The sequence below is a fragment of the Sceloporus occidentalis genome, unplaced genomic scaffold, assembly GCF_023333645.1.
Source record: "Sceloporus occidentalis isolate IW3139 unplaced genomic scaffold, rSceOcc1.0.p SCAF_3, whole genome shotgun sequence".
Lineage (NCBI taxonomy): Eukaryota > Metazoa > Chordata > Lepidosauria > Squamata > Phrynosomatidae > Sceloporus > Sceloporus occidentalis.
In genome coordinates, this window is record NW_028316983.1 from 51,812,266 (window position 1) to 51,831,977 (window position 19,712).

Sequence of the window (19,712 nt, forward strand, 5' to 3'; positions counted from 1 at the left end):
ATGCTGCCATTTATTTCAGTCAGGAGGACAATAACATAAAAAAACCCACAAGGGTCCGCTCTAAGTCGAGGGAATGACTTGGAACTGACACACATGACAACAACAAACTCGTCCTTGTCCTTTTCATAGGGCACAAGGTTCACATAAATGCTGTGGAAATGGGGGGGGGGGGGGGCGAGGGAGAAGATCTCGCGAGAAAAAGCCAGTTCCCGTTCGAAATTCTCGTTCCGGAGGGGGAAGAGGAGGAGAAGAGAGAGTCTGGGAGGTTCTCGCGAGAAGAGGAAGAGAGGGCGGGGCGGCGCTGGGAGCACGTGCGCGCGCTGAGCTGCTTGTCTTCTGGCGCCGCTGGAGGCATGGAGAAAGCGAAGGAGCTGCAAAAGGAGGAAGAGCAGCAGCAGCAGGAGAAGGAAGCAGCAGCAGCGGCGGCGGCGGCAGCTTCGTTGCAGCCTCCGTCGGCTGGAGAGGGAGACTCCGGCTCCGAGTGGAGCATCCCTCCCAACGCCCCCGCCTGCATGGAGCGGCACCTGGATGGGGCCCACTACCGGACAGGTACCCCGCCTCTTCCCCTTTCCTTGGGGGAATGGCCCGCTGTGGCCCCGCTTTCTCTCTTTGCTATGGAATCCTGGGAGATGGGGTTTGCTGTGGCCTTCCTTCCCCAGCATGATGGTTCCTTCCTCCTGGTGGAGAGGCCAAAGTACCAGAGCCTCAGTCTGGCCATCTGGGCTTCCAGGGGCAGTTCTGGCTTGATCCATCTAGCAGCCATTTGCCTGGCTTCTCGTCTGCCCCTGGCAGCCTCAGTGGATGCCCAGACTGGCCCTTGGGAAGGAGGGGGCGAAGGGGTCTCTTTCCTCCCTCCCTCCCTCCCTCCCTTCGGATCCTTTGAGTTTGACCCTCGACTTCTCCGTATCAAGAGCCACGCTTTTGCCCCCGAAAGTGCCCTCGGCTTATGCATGAGGCCGACTTATGCTCATATATATACACCATGCCCAAAGAGTGGCCCACAAACTCCAGGGCGACTTATTCACAGGGCACTCAGGTAATGCCATAGCAGCCCTTTCGGATTTCCCTGGCAGTCATTTCTCTCTTGCGCCGAGCAGAAACAGTCCAGAGTGAAAGGGAAGGAACAGTCTATGTGCCTGATAGAAATACCTGTCTATATCCACACAGAGAGACTTAGGCACACGCTTTCTTATTCTTAGCTTTCCATGAATCTTCAGGGCGTTCAAGGAATGCCGAAAGATGTGCTCTAGGTCAGCGTTTCCCAAACTGGTTGCCTCCCAACGTTGTTGTTTCCGGTGGTCAAAGATGATGGGAATTGTAGTAGAATTCAGCTTTAACACTTAAATAACCAGGAGTTGCATGTCACTTAATGCTAAATTTCGGAGACCTGCTTGCTTATTCATAATGAAATGCATATGTGTGTTGCATAATTATCCTCCTCCGCAGATGGTTCCTTGCTCCTGGGAGCATCCAGTCTGAGCGGACGTTGCTGGGTGGGCTCCATTTGGGTGTTCAAGGATCCATCTAAAGCTCCCAATGAAGGCTTTTGCTCTGCTGGAGTCCAAACGGAAGCAGGAATCGCAGATCTGAAATGGGTTGCAGATAAAGGCATCTTGGTGGCTTCAGATTCAGGTGAGCATCCAAGAGCCCTGTGAAATGTCTTACAGTTTCTTAGTAATGGCCAGGATCCCATGGAGATAAATAGTATATGGTTTCATGCAGCTTTGCTTTCTTTTGTGAGGCAGTCCCGACTCCCCAACTCCAGAGAAACAAGCTGGTTTTGAAAGTGAAAAGTACTTTTGACTTTCCATTTCTTGTATTCTTTGTCTGATTCTGTCAAGCAGTCAATGATGCCACACTTTTCTGAGCAGTTCTGTGCATCCTCTTGGCTGACTTTAGCCTTGTGATGAGACCTCACCACCACCTGCCTCACTTCAGATTTCAGAAGATCTCTGGGACATGACTGGTTAAAATATTGCGAGTCGGCAGACGAGATGAGAATAGGATGGGAGGTTTCCGTTTTTTAATGGTGACGTTTTGGGATGGGGCTGCCAAGAGATACAGAAAACGTGTCAGGAGAACAGTTTGGTCATATTTATGGGTTTTGTTGCTCTATCTGTTCATCTGCTGGGAATCATTATGGGCAGCCATATCTGGTGTCTGCTGGTCTAGAAGATGTTTACATGCATACATATTCATGGGCCAGCAGTGAGTAACATGTGCCCTGCTAGATGTTGCTGGACTGCAGCATCCTTCACCATTGGCTTTACTAATTAGGGCTGTTGGGAGTTGTAGTCTAAAGAGAAAATGTCCAAATGGATGAGGATATGTGGTGAATCATACTTTGTTGTTTTTGCCAAATACATCTCATTCTTGATATATTTATTTGCAACTTACTTGTTGGTACCATTAAATAATTATTTTGCCCTATGTTAATGAGCATAAAGGATCCCAAGCAAAGCCTTGGGTTTGTGTACTCCTATTCCTCTGTGTCTGGCAGAGGAGTAAACCAGAATTCTGTTTCACTTTGATATACAGTAAGATAAAATTTAGTCAGCTGCTGAACAAGCTGGCTACAAACCATGGGATTTTGGTTTGTTTATTTAACAGGTGTTTTTTTAAACCAAAGCCCCAGGTTGATACATAACAGGCTAAGGGTCAGGTAAAATAACATTTTCTTTGTTTTGCTCTCTGGCTATATGGAAGGAGAGTGGGAAGTGTATTACCTCAAGCAGACCCCTTTAAGCTCATAATCCCCAATCTTTGTTTGGCACTACAGGGTATATCTCAGTTAGGTTTGCTCCAGCACATTGCAGTGGATCCTTCCCATCTGCAGAGGTTCAGGTCCATGCCCCCCCCCCCCCCCCCCGCAATAGGAAAAGTATTGATACTCAAGCCCCAGAGTATTCAGTGGGTTGCAACTATGTGCACACCTGCATCAATCTGCCCATGGGCTCATGTCACCATTGGAGAATTTGGGCATGGCAGTCTGGGGATGATCTAGTCTACAGATCATTCTGCTGTACTACTTTAACAAACACTATAGTACCATAGGCAGAAATAATATGGTCAAAATAGAGATAGGGTCCTACCATAATAAAGAATTCTTAAACATTTCAGCAAACTCTTTATTTAGAACTAGCAATATAGAGATGTGATATGAAACAACCAGGTCAGGTAAGCCTTACGTTAAGTAAAAACTTTTTAGCTTCAAGGCTTCTTTCAAAATGTAGGGATATCTGTCTTGTCTTTTTTCTTTTATCACGTAACGTCTCATTATAACAATCTAAATTAACACAGTTCTCTGAGGCACTCAGACTGAGTCCCTGAAAACTTGAACACAAAGTGCTCACTGGAGAATTTGAGGAATTCATTACAGCCGCTTCTTGTCTGTCTGTCCCCCCCCCCCCCCCCCCGGCAGAATATATCTGCTCTGTGCTATAAGTATGTTCGATTTAGTTCCAGTAAACGTTTTGTAAGCAGTCTGAAGAGTTAAGTCTCCTGTCTGGTCAGCAGCCATTTATGCCCAAAAGCATTCATAAAAAAAAGATTCTTTCTGAAAGCCAGCATTAACTGAGTCGTTTGTTCTACCATTATGCCAGACCTTTTGTTCCTTTTTACTTGTTCTCTATTTGCATAGTTATGGTCAAGCTTTGCAAAACTTTTAGATCACTGGCCATATTACTTCAATTTTCAAACACTGATTATAGTAATGGCAGCTGCTTCCAAGAACAATAAGGAGCATGCATCTGGAAATCTCAAGATTTCTTCCATTTTTAACTTGTCCTGTAACAAAATAGCATAGGGTGAAATGTTGGAAGAGCTGAAAGCCTGGAATAAATGTTTTCATTCAGTGAGAACATGCAAGGTATAAACTGCTGTAAAGCAGACTCAATAAATCAAATCCCATGAACTGAGTTTCATTCACAGAGTGGGGGATTTCCATTTAAGGAATGCACCGAAATCAGTTTTTTGCTGATTTCCCCTTTGTTCTGCAGTCCCCTGAAATGCTGCTATGGAAAGTTGGAAGACCACCCAGTATATTGGTGGATTTTGCTGCAAGAAAAGAGATCATCATTGACTCCCCCCACCACCTCTTTCATGAGCTGAAGCCTCTTCTGGATCCAAGCCTGTTCAGAACAAACAGTGACACTTTAAAGGAATTTGTGCTATGGGATTTGTGATATAATTGGGACATGTGTATAATCTTGTTCAAGATGCAAGCAAAGGCCCTTAATGTAGATTTAAAAATTAAAGTAATGGAGGCCGCATCTTCTGGGAGTATAGCTTCCATAAAAGTCATGCGGATTTTGTTTTCCCCTGTCATCCAGGTGCTCTGGAACTCTGGGAGCTAGATGAAAATGAGACCTTGATAGTGAACAAATTTTGTAAGTACGAGCATGACAACATTGTGACGACAGTGAATGTCCTCGCCAACAGCACGCAAGCCATCACTGGCAGCAAAGATTTCAGGTGACCACTTTGTGGTGCTGCTTTCCTGCTTTAAGTAAAAAATATCAATTCTTTTTAAACTTAATCTGGATTTTATGTCTAGTGTGAAGATCTGGGACATCCCTCAAGAAACAGTGCTCAACACCTATAGAGGTGAGTGCTAAGCTTAATTTATTTCCTTTATAAAATTGTTTAATTTCCCCATTCTTTCTGGGTAAGTTGGGGTTGCTTAGTTTGTGTATAACTTTCCCTCCTGTGATCCTCATAAGAATCTTTTAAGAGGAGGTGATATAGAAGGGAAAGAGTCACTCACCAAGGGCTAGCAAAATTCAGGGCCATTTGTTGTTGTTTCTGTTGAAAAATTTATGCATTGCATTCTCCTTAGGAACTTCCCTTTCTCATTCTAACAAACCATGTGACTTTGGACACTCACTCTTGGAGACTGTTCAGCAGACTCTCTCTCAAGATTTGTAACAGTCTCCTCAGTCTCAGTGAGAGTAACAATCTCCTCTGAGTGAGGTTAACAGTCTCTTCCTGCTATATTAAAGATCACGAGACTTCATCTCTATACCCAAACCATCACCAGTTAGGACAGGATTTAGTTTGTTATATATTTATTTAAGTTGTTATAATTTGTTTTTAAATTACAAACTGCATGTTGTTTTTTTGGAGTAAGTCTTTATTCTTTAAGAAGGCAGATTTAGAATAAATAGTCTGACCCACATGTTTGGTGTCTATGGATTCTGGGTTAGATCAGTTTGTATCTGTATTCACAATTATCAAATTCCCTGAGAATTCCCCCTTAGGCAGTGTTCCTGTTCTTCTCCCCCCTTAAGGAAAGTTGTCAAGTTTAAAATGTTACATGTGAGTAAAAGGGTTCCCATGCTTGTACATTGTTGCTTTCTCCCCCCCCCCCCCCAAAAAAAAAAATCTGCACTGGATTCACCTTCTACACAAGTCCATGTTAATGTGTTTTACTGTGCTTTTCATTTAATTCTGTGTAGCTCACACTGGTCAAGTGACATGTGTGGCCTCCTGCCCTGGGAAAGATACAGTCTTCCTGTCCTGTGCTGAGGTAAAGCCAGCTTCTTGTGGATTCAGATATAGCTTAAGCATTTTGAAAACAAAATGATTTGACTGACTGTTTTTTGCCATTATAATTACAAAGATCATATTTTCGTATTATCATAGTACCAGGGAAGAAGGGGAGAAACCTGACAAAACAAGAAATATTATTTTTTACAGTTGCTACCATGGTGTGTTGTTACTAATTATTATAGTCATGTTTCCTTTTAAAACTGCTTTGTTGTTAACTTTATTATTAACTCATTATCATTAACTTTTTTAAAAAATTACTTTTAGGATGGTAGGATTTTACTATGGGATACAAGATTGCCCAAACCAGCTACTCGGATAGGTATGCATTTTAATGCCAAATTATTTATTTGCATTTTCTATGGTTTAAGTAGAATAGAAAGGGGGAGGGGTGTGCTGCCAGCAGAAATTTTTGATTTGCATCCCTTGGGAGCCCCCTATGACTAAAGGATGAAATATCAATGGCCTGGATCATGTTGCCAGATAGCGATCTCATATATTTTCATTGTGAAGGTCAAAAATGTAGGAAAATTCCTGTCTCTACCAGAGCCACTTCTATAACCATACATTCTAGAAACCTGGAATGCAATTCCCACAATGTAAAAAAATTACTGAACAATAAGGAATATGCTGTGTGTTTACATATGCCATCTCCTCCCATATGTGAATTCTATCCTGGTTCCTTTAACCAGAGGTATGTGTTAAGTTTGTACAAAGTAGTGCTAACAGTAGCTAAGCCTAAGCAGGATTGCCCATGATCATGGTTTGCAAACTTACTTCGCATCATGATTTGAATATCAGTGGTTCGCCTTGATCTTAGCTTGAACAAAACACTCATAGGTTGGCATCCTTTTAATTAGTCCTAACTATGGTAGAGCCATTCAACCAATGGTGAGTCAACCAGTAAGTAAATCCGATTGATTCAGTGGCCCTACTGTAGTTAGGATTAACAGCAGGATTTAGGCTGTTTAATGATGGTTTGAGACATAGGCAGTTGCAAGCTTTCTGTGTGTTCTGATCGAACCAGGGATGCTGTTTGCACTAGACTCCAGTGGTTGAACAGTGCCTTGGAAGAACAGTTAACTTCCCACTGTTTTATCATAGCAGTCAAAATGTCCTCTGCAAAGTTCAGTGCTGCAGCTCATATACTGCATCCTAAATTACATAGCCTTTCTCAAGGAAATACGTATCAGAAGCATTGTTATGAATGAAGTATTCATTACTTAAGAAGGGGTAGGTAACTGTAGAAAGGGCAGGGATTATTTTTCACCCTGTACCCTCCGGCAGGAGAGTCAGCATGGTGTAGTGGTTTAGTGTTGAACTATGACTTTAGAGGCCAAGGTTCAAATCCCAGCTCAAGCATAAAAACCCACTGGGTGACCTTGGGCAAGCCACACTCTCTCAGCTTCAGAGGATGGCAATGGCAAGCCCCCTCTGAAGAAACTTGCCAAGAAAGCCCAATCATAGGTCTGCCTTTGGGTTGTCATAAGTTAGAAATGACTTGAAGGCACACAGTCATAACAACAAATCATTACCACAACCAGGAGTGATGTCACATCATTTCCAATGTTATTTTAAGTCTATTATTATTATTATTATTATTGCTGTTTTCGGGTACGTGGAGGGGAGGGTCATGGAGGCAAATTTGAGCAGTTTATATGATGGAAAATTACCCAGAATTTTGTGGAAAATACTAGAAAGATCTAGGGGCACAGGCAGGCTTCAGAGACAGAACTTTGGTTTCCAGTGTGCTACACTTTGTCCACACTTGAAGTGAAGCATTCTGTGGGAACTAGCAGATTCTTCAGTGTAAAATCCCAATACTGGCATAAGAATTAGGGAGAGGCAGTTTGATATCAGGACCCAGCATGGCATAGTGGTTTGAGTATTACACTGTGACTCTAAAATTCAGGGTTCAATTCCTGCTTGGCCATGAAACCCACTGGGTGACCTTGGACAAGTCATATGCTCTCAGGCAAAGGCAATGGCAAACCTCTGAATGAATCTTGCCATGAAAAACCCATGATAGGGTCGCCATAAGTAAAACAATGACTTGAAGGTGCACAACAACAGATGTTGATATCAAGAGGAATCTTTAACAAGTCAGAAAGGATCTGAATACATTTAACATGCAGGTCGTCTTTTTCTCCTTGGTTGACTTGTCCTAAAGCTCAGCAAAGCTTATCAGCAGGCCTAGCCAAAAGGTTCTCGTATTAAAGGATTCAGAGCTTTTCTGTTTGTATATATTTCAGTGGATAGCTTCTGTAGCTTCTAAACCTGTCTGTCTGTATATGAGTACTGTTCTCTCTATCTTTTAAACATTATTTAATAGTCAATTAGCTTTCCTGGTGAATAAACCAGAAACAGACTTGAACCTGGCTAATGTTCTTCTCTCACCTCTACCCTACCCCAACAGCCTACAGTGCCTCTAGCAACCTTCCTACCTCACTGATGTGGCATCCACATCAAAGTGACACATTTGTCTTGGGTAAGGATTCTTCTCTTTATTCTTGTAGTCTAAATATTGTAAGGAAATAGTCATGCTTTTTCAGTAACACTATTCCCCTGTTGTTGTTTTGAAGGTGATGAAAGTGGGAGAGTTGCTCTTGTGGACACGAAGAATGCAGACTCTGTCCTTAGCTCACCTGTGCACTCTCGAAGCATCACAGGATTTGCTTTTTCTGCCCATAGGTATGCTTCATAACATCAGTAATAGTTGACCTGTATACATTTGTGAATGCACAATTCAGCATTATGGAATAGTGCTGCCATAGCCGGGGCCTTTCCTACTACACAAGTGTAGTACTGTAATTCTACTTTAACTGCTGTGGCAACATCCTGTGGAGTCCTGGGCTTAATAATAATAATAATAATAATAATAATAATAATAATTTATAATTATAATTTATAGTTTGGTGAGGCACTAGAGCTCTCTGGCTAAGAATTTTCAATACCCCTACCTAAACTACAAATCCAATATTTCATTTAGAGTTGGCTTTTACCAGTGCCTCTTTGAATAATGCTTCAGTTTCCATTTTATGCACTGGTGACCTTGCTTCCTTCTGGCATGCCACCTGAAAGATGCCTGCAGCAGTCTCTTCTCTGCTGCTGCTTTCCTTGTGCTGCTTTCTCGTCTGCTGCTTCTCATTTCATCACCAAAGGAATCCATAGTGCCACCACTTTCTTTCCCTCAAGCCATCTCAAAGCTCTCATTGATGTTTTTGGCTTTTGACCAATCTCTTACTCTTTCCTGTAGCAGACATAAATATAGATGTGCACATTTATCCTTGCTTTTTTCTCCCAGTACCAAAATTAGAATTTTGAATCTCTCTGCTTGTTGGCATCCCCTTTTTGCTTAAATCTTCTTGTAAAGTTCTAGATACCAAAAAAAGAAGAAAACATTGGAGTCAGAAGAAATGTCAGTTTCATGTGTGTAGTGGTAGTGGTGTGATTTCATGGTCTATAGCAGTGATTCTCAAACTGGGCGGTGCACCCAACCAGTGGGCAATGGAAAGATCCAAGGGGGTGGTGGGGGGGGCAGCAGGAAAGCCTTCAGTCAAAGTATAGGTGTGCAAGAAAGACAAGGGAAGCCATTGGTCATTAGGACCATGGTGGGGATGAGGGTTGCATGAAACCTGGGATTCCTTAAAACCATTGCACAGTCTCACTGATTGTTTTGTGTGGTGGTGTCTCCTGCCTGTGTGAGCTCACTCTCTTAGCGACATCTTTCACTAGTACTGGTGGTGGCAGTTAGGAAACTTGCGATGCTTGGGCAAAGGGCATCACTTCTGTAGCTCAGAGCACTGCCACTTTGGGACAGATTGATAGACTGAAGCAAGGAGTTAGAGCATGTGGCAGCAGGAAAGAAGCAGCAGCAAAAAAGGAACTTTTGAATTTGGGATCCTACTTAAGCTTTGTGAACTTTGCTAGGACTTGGCAAGTTGGAGCTGCATTCCTGCTTCTGCTGACAGGCTGAGAGAAGAGTTTAACAGAAGAAACAATATTAGTGTATATGTTTGGGGAAAACACTTGAAGCTGTTTGGGGAAGACATGTTTCTGGGGAACAAGAAGGAGGAGCATCCAGGGTCAATTCTTGAAAGATTCCTTCAACTTGGAGTGGCACTCCTACATCTGAAATTTCTCCCCGTTCATACCAGTCTTCAGTCCAGATTATGTGGCCTCTGTAAACTCCCAACACATAAATTGGCTCTGCCTCAACAAAGGAGGATTGAGAGGGAGAAGCTTCTCACTTTGCACCTGCTCATCTTGGGAGCAGCTGGCTGAGCAGCTGGCTGAGCAGTGACCAAGAGGCCTCTTGCCCACACTGGCCATTTCCAGAAGGGTGGCATGGGCGAGAGGCTTCTCAGATGCTGGTCAGCCAGCTCCTCAGTTTCTGTTCCCTGAGTGATGAGGTGCAAATGGAGCACTGACCAAGCAGCCAGTTGAGCAGAAAACCAAGATGCCTCTTGGTTGAGCTGGCCTTGGCCACAAGGCTAGCTCAGGCAAGCTGCTCAGTCACTGCTCAGTCAGCTGCTCCAAAGGTGACCGGGTGCAAAGGGAACAGAGGCTAAGGTGCTTGACAGATCGCCTGAAAAGGGCGGTCTGGAGCTGCCCATTTTTCCTTCTGAGGGAGCCCACAGCAACCAAACCGTGTGGGCTACCTCTGCTTTTTGGGTGCGCACAGGCACCACCATCAGTGACATTAGCACACTGTGTCACGTCAATGATGTAGGCATAGCGCCCCGATGTACGGACGCAGTGCCGCATCATGGTGGCTCCTGTGTGGACTGGAGGCCACCATGATGGCTCCGCTGCTCCGTGTTAGGGTTCGAGAGCATGCAAGTGCTGCGCGTTCCTGAGCCCTAATTTTGACCAGAGGATTGCCCCCCCCCCCCCCCCCCCGGTCTGTCTCAAGCCTAAGATTGGTTGTTTTGAATTTGTAATGGAATAGTAGACCTAATATCAAGAAATACACATGTGGAGGAAGGAGTGCTGTGGTTGTCACACAAGAGGAAAGGGGGTGGTAGCTGAAAAAAGTTTGGGTACCACTGGTCTATAGAAACTAAACAAGCCACATGAGTTAACCTATATTTTTATTTCCCCTCTAGTTCACTTCTTTTGGCTTCCATCAGTGAAGACTGCACAGTAGTTGTTCTTGACTCTAGCTTTTCAGAAGTGTGAGTACAAAACATTTTAATGAATTCCTGTTCTGCACTCCTTGGGAGTTTTTTTTTTCCCTCGGCAGTGTTAAAATTTCATTCTGCTAGCTATCATCTTGGCATACTTAGTATCAAAATGATAATGTCTGTCCATGCAAGGAATAAAAAAAAGCCCTCTAGCTAGAGGGCTTTCTTTATTCCCTGCAGGGACAGACATTATCATTTTGATACTTACTAAGTGTTACAATAGACTGCAGTAGTGATGTTCCACAGTTTGCTTATGCAGTGTGCAAAGTACAGTGGTGCCTCGGGATACGAAATGACCGCGTTACGAAATTTCCGGGATACGAAAAAGTTGGATTGGAAAAAACTGTTCCGGGTTACGAAATATTTTTCGGGTTACGAAATTAATTTCGGCGCGAAATTCAAATGCTATAGGCTTCCAGCGCTAACGGAAAGCCTTTTCGGGTTGCGAAATGTATCGGGTTACGAACGGCGCCGCGGAACGAATTAATTTCGTAACCCGAGGCACCACTGTACTTCCTTTTTTCTGTGAATCTTCTGCCTTTTTGTTTGATTCCTAAGATGAGATATGCTGCAACTGCGCAAAGGGCTTTCTCTGCTGTTGCCCCGCAGTCTTGGAACTCTCTCCCTGCTGAGCTCCGCTCAGCCTCCTCCCTCGAGTCTTTCAAGAAAAATCTTAAGACTCACCTATTTCGCCAAGCCTTCCCCCACATGTCCTGACTGCCATTCTCTCCTGTATATTGTATGTATACTGTGCGATCGTATTTTGGATTGTTTTATTGATTTTTTAATTGGTTTTAATTACTAGGAATGAATGATGGATTTTAATGCTGTTCTGTATTGTTTTTAATATGGGGGATTTTATGCGATGTATTTTGTATTTTATCATATGTTGTAAACCGCTGTGATCACAGGAACAGCGGTATAAAAATAAAGTTTCATTCATTCATTCATTCAGTGACTCTGATGGGGGTGGGGATCTACACTACACAGTTACATTAGTTTGATAACTTCAATGCTCCATCCTATAGAATCCTAGGATTTATACTTTGGAGAGGATGTCACAATTGTCTGCTAGAGAGCTTCTGAGTATCTCAACAAACTACACATCCCAAGATACTGTAAGATGGAGCCAGGACAATTGAGGTGATATTGAACTGCTGGAACTCTATAGTGTAGATAGAGGGTGAGTTTTAGCATTAAGAGAGGGAGCAAAACCTCTTCCTGTACATTTTTTCCACATCAAACATAATTGTCTATGCTTGTTTATTACATTGCCAGTTATGGATGAATGAATAATTCTTGCTGATACAGTACTTTGCAAATTCTTTTCCTTTGTATGTGTGATAGAATATATGAAGGGAGGTAGTTTAGCTACTTCATACACATTGGCTTTTCTATCTGTTGGCCATACTGTGTGCAAAAAGAGAAGAAAAGCAGAAACTGTCCTTTGCACCAAGGAGGTTTGTGCAGCAAAGAATACCTTTCCTTGGTCCTTCAACCTGCAGATGTGAAGGTTTAGCCAGTAGATCATTCTAAAAGAAGCACCATTTGAATTTGTAAACTAGCCCTTTCCCACCCTGTGCCCTTCAGATGTGTCACATCTCAGTGGGCTATTATCCCCATTACCATGCTGCATGGATTTAATGGGAATTGTAGTCTAGGACAACTTAAGAGTACTAAGCTTGGGAACACTACTCTAATCTAATTGTATATTGAGTCATCTTGCATTTATATTTAATAATTTGCACATAACTATCATGTAAGAAGACTAATTCACTGCTTAAGACTGTGTTCATCAAATAACAGCTCATTGTTTCATATCTTCCCCAGTTTTAGAAACCGCTCCCATCGAGACTTTGTGAAGGGCTTATCATGGTCACCACTGAACAAAAGCTCACTGACCACAGTTGGATGGGACCATCAGGTTCTACATCACACTGTTCCAACGCAGAATAACCATCCTTCAGGAAAAAACAACAACATAACTGCATAATTTGATATGTTCACTTTTGGGTTCCTCCTGGAATAGCATCCTGTTGTTCTTGAGTCTTGGAGTTAAATGTAGCCATTGTTTTCAAGAACAGTGGTCCAGTAATAGGTTCATGTTAGAGGAGTACTAGCTTCACACCATCCATGTGTTGCAGCCAGTCAGATTGTCTGGGCAACAGGTTTTAAATTAGGTAATACAAAACAATATGAATTGGCAAAGAATACACTTTGTTTTATTTTTAGTTTTCTTACACTTTCCAAAAATGCCAGAGTTGTAGAGGACCTTTGTCTAAATAAATGTGGACTAAAACATTGCAGTAATTACTGGGTTTATCTGATAGTTTTTAATTGGAATTACATTTATGACTTAAGAGACATAAGTAATTTAGCCAAAGGAGCAGATGAATCCAGCTAAGAAGATCTGTGCTAAAATGGTAAATGCCAGTCTGTTAGCATGGTTTCATATATAGTTTTAGAGCAGAAGCAAACAGTTGTGAGGATCGGGGACCCTCAGGGCTTCCCCCCCCCCCAATAGAATTTTATGCCCCTACACCTCTTAATGGTCATGGAACCATGGAACCTACACCTGGAAGTGACTACCTGTTTTCAAAATAAGCTTCTCCTGGGCCTAAAATGGCTCCAGGGAGGGATGGGTCAGAGGAGCTCTCCATGTGCCTTAGGTTGCATTCTGGTTGCAGGCCACATTTTTGCCTTCACTTCTGTTGAGGGCATTTTTCATCTAAACTACCCTACCTTAAGGATGCAATGATTTGTGGTACAAATAATTAATATCTAGAACAGTGATTCCCATACTTTTGTCCTCCAGGTGTTTTGGATTTCAGTTCCTGAAGGCCTCAACCAGCTTGACCAACAGTCAGGAATTCTGGAAGCTTAAGTACAAAACATGTGGAGGACCAAAGTTTGGGAGCCACTGATCAAGAAGAAGGAAGTGTCTTGACACATTACTTTTTGGTCAATATACAAAGAATGGTTATGATATGAAGGGTTCAATTTTGTATATTATGGTCAGGGAAGCACCTAGTATGCAGCGGAGAATACTTGTCTGCTGTACTGCTGCTCTTATTCCTTCAATATGTCCATCATGGAATGCTAATTGGTACTGGTGATATATCAGAGAATTGCTCAGCTAGTTCTGTGTGTTTCCTTGGTTTTGTGTTTCTTGAACAGTACAGCCCCCTCTCCTGCTGGCCAGCACTTCCCCATGTGTGAAGCTGTAAAAAGTTGCAAAAATTTTTTTGTGAAGTTTGGAGACCTGTTTCAAGGAAAGAGGGATGCAAATTCATTTTGTGGGGAGGAACTAATTCCTTATATCCCACTACATCAATGTAGCATTTCGTTTCTTAACATCCTAATTCAGGTGAGGTCATTTTGTGAAGCTGTATTGTAGCGTTCACCCATTTTACAAATCTGGGTGTACATTGTGCTTCTTTTTCCTGACTTGTGGGTGTAGCATATGAATGACAGATTATACTTGTCAGTTCTAAGAAACTGAGAAGCTACAACTTGTATTTTTTTTAGGTGGCCATTCACTCTTAATCCTTTCTTCTATTACTCTGAAAGAGACTTGAGGATGGGAGTGTTGAGAATGAAGCTGTCTTATTTAAACTAAAAACTTGGAAATGGGGAGAAGAATTTATTAATCTGTCATAAAACCTTAATTTGATTGTTCCTTTTAGACTGTAGAAATTAAGGTAAAAGTACACAAGGATTGGGATAGGTGGGTCAAACTGTTTGGTCATTCTCAAACCCTACAGGGCTTCTTGTGAAAAACAATCTTAAGAGTTTTGTGTACCCTCCTCACCCAGGTTATAGTAGAGACAGCTGATTAAGAAGCTATTTTTCCTAATGTGTGACCATCAGTCCTTTTTGGCGGTAGGGAATCCGAAACTTTGGTGTTTGTAGATCGGTGTAATTGCTGGGCAAAATCCCAAGTATTGATAGTGTCCACAGCAGTTTTCTGGACTGGTAGGCTAGTTTGCTGTTACTCTCTTATGAAGAGCTGCTTTTTCATATGTGTAAAAATAACTGGAAGAACACATCTTCACTTGTATGTGTGTATATGTTTGTTTGATTACTGTATTCACTCCCAAGTTCCAAGTTGGAATAGAAGATATATTGTGGGCATGCTGATGGTGACATGTCACAGTTCTGTAAGCTGATACTACCAAGAGAACTGTTGGAGGGAGCTTTTTTTTTTAACTTCTGTGATCTGGAAGCAAGGAAGACAAATTTTGTCTTTGTTAGTTGGAAACAAACACTACTTCAGGACCTTTGTGATACATGAAATGATTGGAGATGACAGCATACAAATAGGAAGGAGGGATTTTTTTAAAATAAAATCTCTTTAATTTTGAAATGGTTGATTTTATATATGTGTCTTGCCTTTATTATGCTTGCTTTGAATCTTTTCATAAACACAACTTTGAGGTATTGTCACTTCACAGGAGTTGTGGTTAGGCTTCAAATTGACAGTGAAATTGGGGCACTTATGTGCAATTCATCATAAAATGTCCTGTCATGTTTTAGAGAAATTGCAAAGTTCATTGACATTCCCAAACAAAAAGTTACCAAGAACCATTTTAGGGTGATCTCAGACACATGGTCACTGGATGCAGCACAGCACAGAGTGACCTGGAAGGCAAGTGACTCCCTCCTGTTCATCTGCATGGTCTCTTTCTGACCTGGGTTTTTGCCAGATCATCCAGTGTTTTCCTGAGCTAGCCTTGCAATTGTTTTACCATTTGTGAAGGTGTTTATATGATTAGTGGTTATGTCAAGTATGATTCATATATTCTGTTCTTCAATTGTTGTGACCCTGTAGCACCATTTTGCCAGTCAGGTTGATAGTTTCTGAATCACAAAGGATATATTCAACAATGCACTGTCAGTTTCACATCAACACATTTTTTAAAAAGTTGCTGCATTCATATAGTGAAATTAATACAGTGATGCATTCTTGTGGGTTTTGGTGTAACACTGCCAACATAATGTCTTTCATTTAGATAACAAAGAATTAAATATGTGAATATGGAGAGGTGTAGTGGAGGTCTGAATTGGCAGAAGTCAGAGTGAAAAGAATGTAAGTCTCACTGAACACGAGCAATACCGTTGCTAAAAATGCTAACAACATTTTAGGCTGCATTAAACAGATACTTAGGGTTGGAACAGACAGCCCTTAAAAGATGCTTTCAGGGCATCATAGATGCCGCACACTCCAATGATGCCTAGAAGTCGGGTGGCCACCCAGACACGGGCAGCTTCAAGATGTTCCAGCGGCACGCTGTTTAGATGCCACATGCTGCCAGAGAGTCTGGAAGCTGGTATGGGGCTGCGGCGCAGCTGCTATGAGTAGCTTTTCCATGGCCCAAAAATGAGCAGGTCTTTGCTGCTCTTTTTTGGGCTGGGTTCAAGGCGGATTTGGGCCGCTGCATGTGGTTGCTGTGGCCCCAATCTGTGTTCAGCAGGGGTGACTTCAAGCTGCCCCTTTGGGGCCATCTGTTCCAGCCCTAAGTGTCTAGATCGTGAGAAGTAAATGTCCCATACTGCTCTTCAGTGGCAAAGCCACGTAGAGTACTGTCTTGTTTTGGATGCTACACATTAAGGGTGTTGACAAATGAGGAAAGTTACCGATTTGGGAGAGGAGTCTGGAAGCCCAAGTCCTGCAAGGAGTGGGTTGAGAGAGCTGAATTTACACTTTTGTTGTTAACAGCCTTCAGGTCAACTTGGTAACTGAATGAGGCATCCCCAAGACACTTATCAACAATCCTGCTTCTAGGGAGAGTTCAGATTTGATTTGTACTGGGACACATTACTTTTAGCTGGTCATGGTATCCACAGAACTCTTCTTCAGCACCACATCAAACAAGTTGATTTTCTTTCTATCAGCTTTCTTGACTGTTCAGCTGTCACACCTTTACTTAGTATATCTTTATCATTATTATTATTATTATTATTATTATTATTATTAACCTTTATTTATAAAGCGCTGTAAATTTACACAGCGCTGTACATACAATCTTTTTAATTAGACGGTTCCCTGCCCTCAGGCTTACAATCTAAAAATACATGACATAAAAGGAGAAGGGAAAGGTGGTGGGGCTAGTAGGCTAATACATATAAAGTACATAGCAATACAGGAAAAGGTTCGATAAAACAGGCATCAAAAGAACATCAAATAGCAAGCGACAATTATGCAATGCCTGGGAACACTTCTCTGAACAGGATGGTCTTCAACTCTGTTTTGAAGCTGGTTAAAGAAGTGATGGCCCTTGCTTGCGGGGGAAGAAGGTTCCAGGAGTGAGGGGCAGCAAGTGAAAAGGGGTGAATCCGAGATGGGGCAGAGGAAATCCTGGGCTGGGACAGCAGACCTTGACTACCAGAACGGAGGGCCGGAGTAGGAAGGTGAGGAGAAAGGAGGTCTGATAAGTATGGAGGGGCCAACCCATGGAGGGCTTTAAACGTTGACAACAGGAGCTTGTACTGAATGTGGAAAGGGAGGGGGAGCCAGTGAAGGGATGCCAACACAGGAGAGATGTGGTCAGAGTGGTGGGCGGATGTGATAATGCGTGCAGCTGAATGCTGGACAGAGATTAAAGGATGGAGGTGAGAAAGAGGAAGCCCAGCCAGGAGGACGTTACAGTAATCAAGTCGTGAGACCGCTAGGGCATGGACCAGGATCTTGGCAGTAGACTTCAGGATCTTGTGTAGTTCTTTCATGGCTGCCCTTCCCATTCCTAGTTATCTTGATTTCTTGACTGCAATTTCTTGTCTAATCCATGGTTGATCTAAAGTATAGGAAGTCTTCATTTCAATTTCATCATCGTCTGTATTGAATTTGTGTAGGTCTTCTGTGGTCATTATTTTAATTTTCTTAATGTTCAACATTAAACCTGCCTTTGCACTTTCATATTTGTCTTTCTTTAGTAATCGTTCCAAAATTTATGTTGTGCTAATATTATGATGTTCCTTGTATATCTTAAATTGTTGATTCTTCTTCCTCCTCTGTTTACTCCTTCCTCTGAATCTAAGCCTGCTTGGTGTATGATGTTTTCTGCATACAAGCTGAATAAATAGGGTGATAAAATGCATCGTTGCCTGAGTTCTGATATACTTACATGGAGAAAGTTAAAGGGAGACAGGAGAGCTGTCTTTAAAAGGTAGAGCTGGCTTAATACAGCCAAAGAACTTATTAAAGCCAGCAAGTTGTAAGGAAACTGATTTTAATTGAAGCTTAGTAGAAACATGTTTCAGTGACAACAGCTTGTCTTAGGGAGTTGCAGGCTCTTTTTCAATGGAGACTTTTAAGGAGAGTTTGAATGGCCATCTGTTTGTGAAATGATTTTGCACTGCAGATCATGATTTGAAGAGGAAGTTGTCCTGTTGTGTTCAGTAAAGGAATGGGTCCATGGTTTTCCCCTCCTCCTTCCTAGCTAGGGGACAAATGACATGTTATATTGTTCATTCTTGTTAAACCTGCTTAAACTGGCTCTTTGAATTTTGAAAACAGCCCACAGAGCCCCTATACAGAAGGTACTCCCAGTGGAGAGCAGGGTCTCACACCAATTTTCAGCAGACTGGACTGGATGGTTTTCAATGGGAAACAGATGTGAGGCCTCAGTCTGTTACATGCCTTCAAGTTGGCTCCAGATTGTAATGACCCTCTTATAGCATTTTCTTGGCAAAATTTATTCAGAGAAGGTTTGCAATTGCATTTCTTCATGGCTGAGAGAGTTTGACTTGCCCAAAGTCATACAATAAGGAACAAGGATTCTCACCCCAGTCTCCCAGAGTCCTAGTGTAGGACTTAAACCACTACACCATCTGGAGGAAATTCCAGTTTGGGGGCTCCACAATTGCTGTTTATTTATACAGTCGGCCCTTCTTATACACGGATTTTTTATACACGGATTTAAGCATACACGGTTTGAAAATGTTCCAAAAAAGTATAAATTTACCTTGATGTTCCATTTTTTATTAGGGACACCATTTTGCTATGTCATTATACTTAATGGGACTTGAGCATACACGGATTTTGTTATACACGGGGGATCTTGGAACCAAACCCCAGCGTATAACAAGGATCCACTGTAATGCATTTGGCCAAGTCATGCAATATATTAAAATTTGAATAACATAGTGTGTAATTTGGGGCAGTAGATGGTGTGGGCACATCTTTTCATTCTGGGGAGCAATGGAAGAGAGGATGGGAGAGCTTGTAATATGTTGTTGTATAAAGAGGCTCAAGGCCATTCTGGCATGTGAAAAGTAGTTAGAAAAACCCATTGCTTCGCTGCATAAATTTGCACTAGAAAATATGTACTAATGTTTGCATATTGACTTACTATGCAATAGTGTGGGTAGGTACTATACTGTGGGTAAGTATATTTTATGTGCTGTGTTTTCCTTTGATAAGCCACAAGGGGGCAGATATTGATTGTGCATTATCCAGGCCTGCTGTTAAAGATCTTCTGATAAAGGCTATTCTGGAAGTACTTCTTGAAGCACTGTGTACATCTTGCATTTGTCTCTTCTTAAAGAAAGTATAGATTTGGGGAAATACTAAAATCCTACTAGATCTGCCACTACAAAGGTTTATGCCACAAAAATTGTTGAGCCTAATGTGGACTTTTTGGTTGCTTTTTCTGCAGTAGGACTCAGACATGTACTGGGTTATAAATAAAACAGTTATAATAAATAATAAATAATAATAAAAGTTTTATTTCTATCCCGCCTTTCCAGGGATCAAGGCGGCGTACAATAATGGGATATATCATCCCTATAACAAATAAAATACAGTAACAGATAAAATACAATAAAAACAGTTACAATATCAGCTTAAAAACACAATACACAATAGCATTTACAAGCATCCAAGCTAGCAATGGGGGAGGGGAACATAATAGGGCTATTGAGGGTAAGCCTGTTTGAACAAGTACATTTTCAGCCCTTTTTTAAATTGGGCTAGGGAGG

General features: G+C 42.1%; 1 protein-coding gene across 1 annotated transcript; it reads left to right on the forward strand.

Annotated features, from left to right (window-relative positions):
• Window positions 1-329: 329 nt before the first annotated feature.
• Window positions 330-13,043, forward strand: WDR77 (WD repeat domain 77). The gene is made up of 10 exons (XM_089514415.1): window positions 330-549; window positions 1,447-1,632; window positions 4,332-4,473; window positions 4,556-4,605; window positions 5,457-5,527; window positions 5,815-5,869; window positions 7,964-8,035; window positions 8,130-8,238; window positions 10,656-10,724; window positions 12,564-13,043. The coding sequence occupies exons 1-10, from the start codon at window positions 354-356 to the stop codon at window positions 12,724-12,726; spliced, it is 1,113 nt and encodes a 370-aa protein (XP_089370541.1). The 5' UTR covers window positions 330-353; the 3' UTR covers window positions 12,727-13,043.
• The last annotated feature ends 6,669 nt before the right edge of the window (window positions 13,044-19,712 follow it).

Bases quoted from the DNA above. Each gene is read 5' to 3' on its own strand.
- WDR77 (XM_089514415.1), top strand. From the start codon at position 354: ATGGAGAAAGCGAAGGAGCTGCAAAAGGAGGAAGAGCAGCAGCAGCAG. The intron at 4,474-4,555 runs GTGACCACTTTG...TTTTATGTCTAG, and splicing joins ACTGGCAGCAAAGATTTCAG to TGTGAAGATCTGGGACATCC. The intron at 10,725-12,563 runs GTGAGTACAAAA...TATCTTCCCCAG, and splicing joins GACTCTAGCTTTTCAGAAGT to TTTTAGAAACCGCTCCCATC.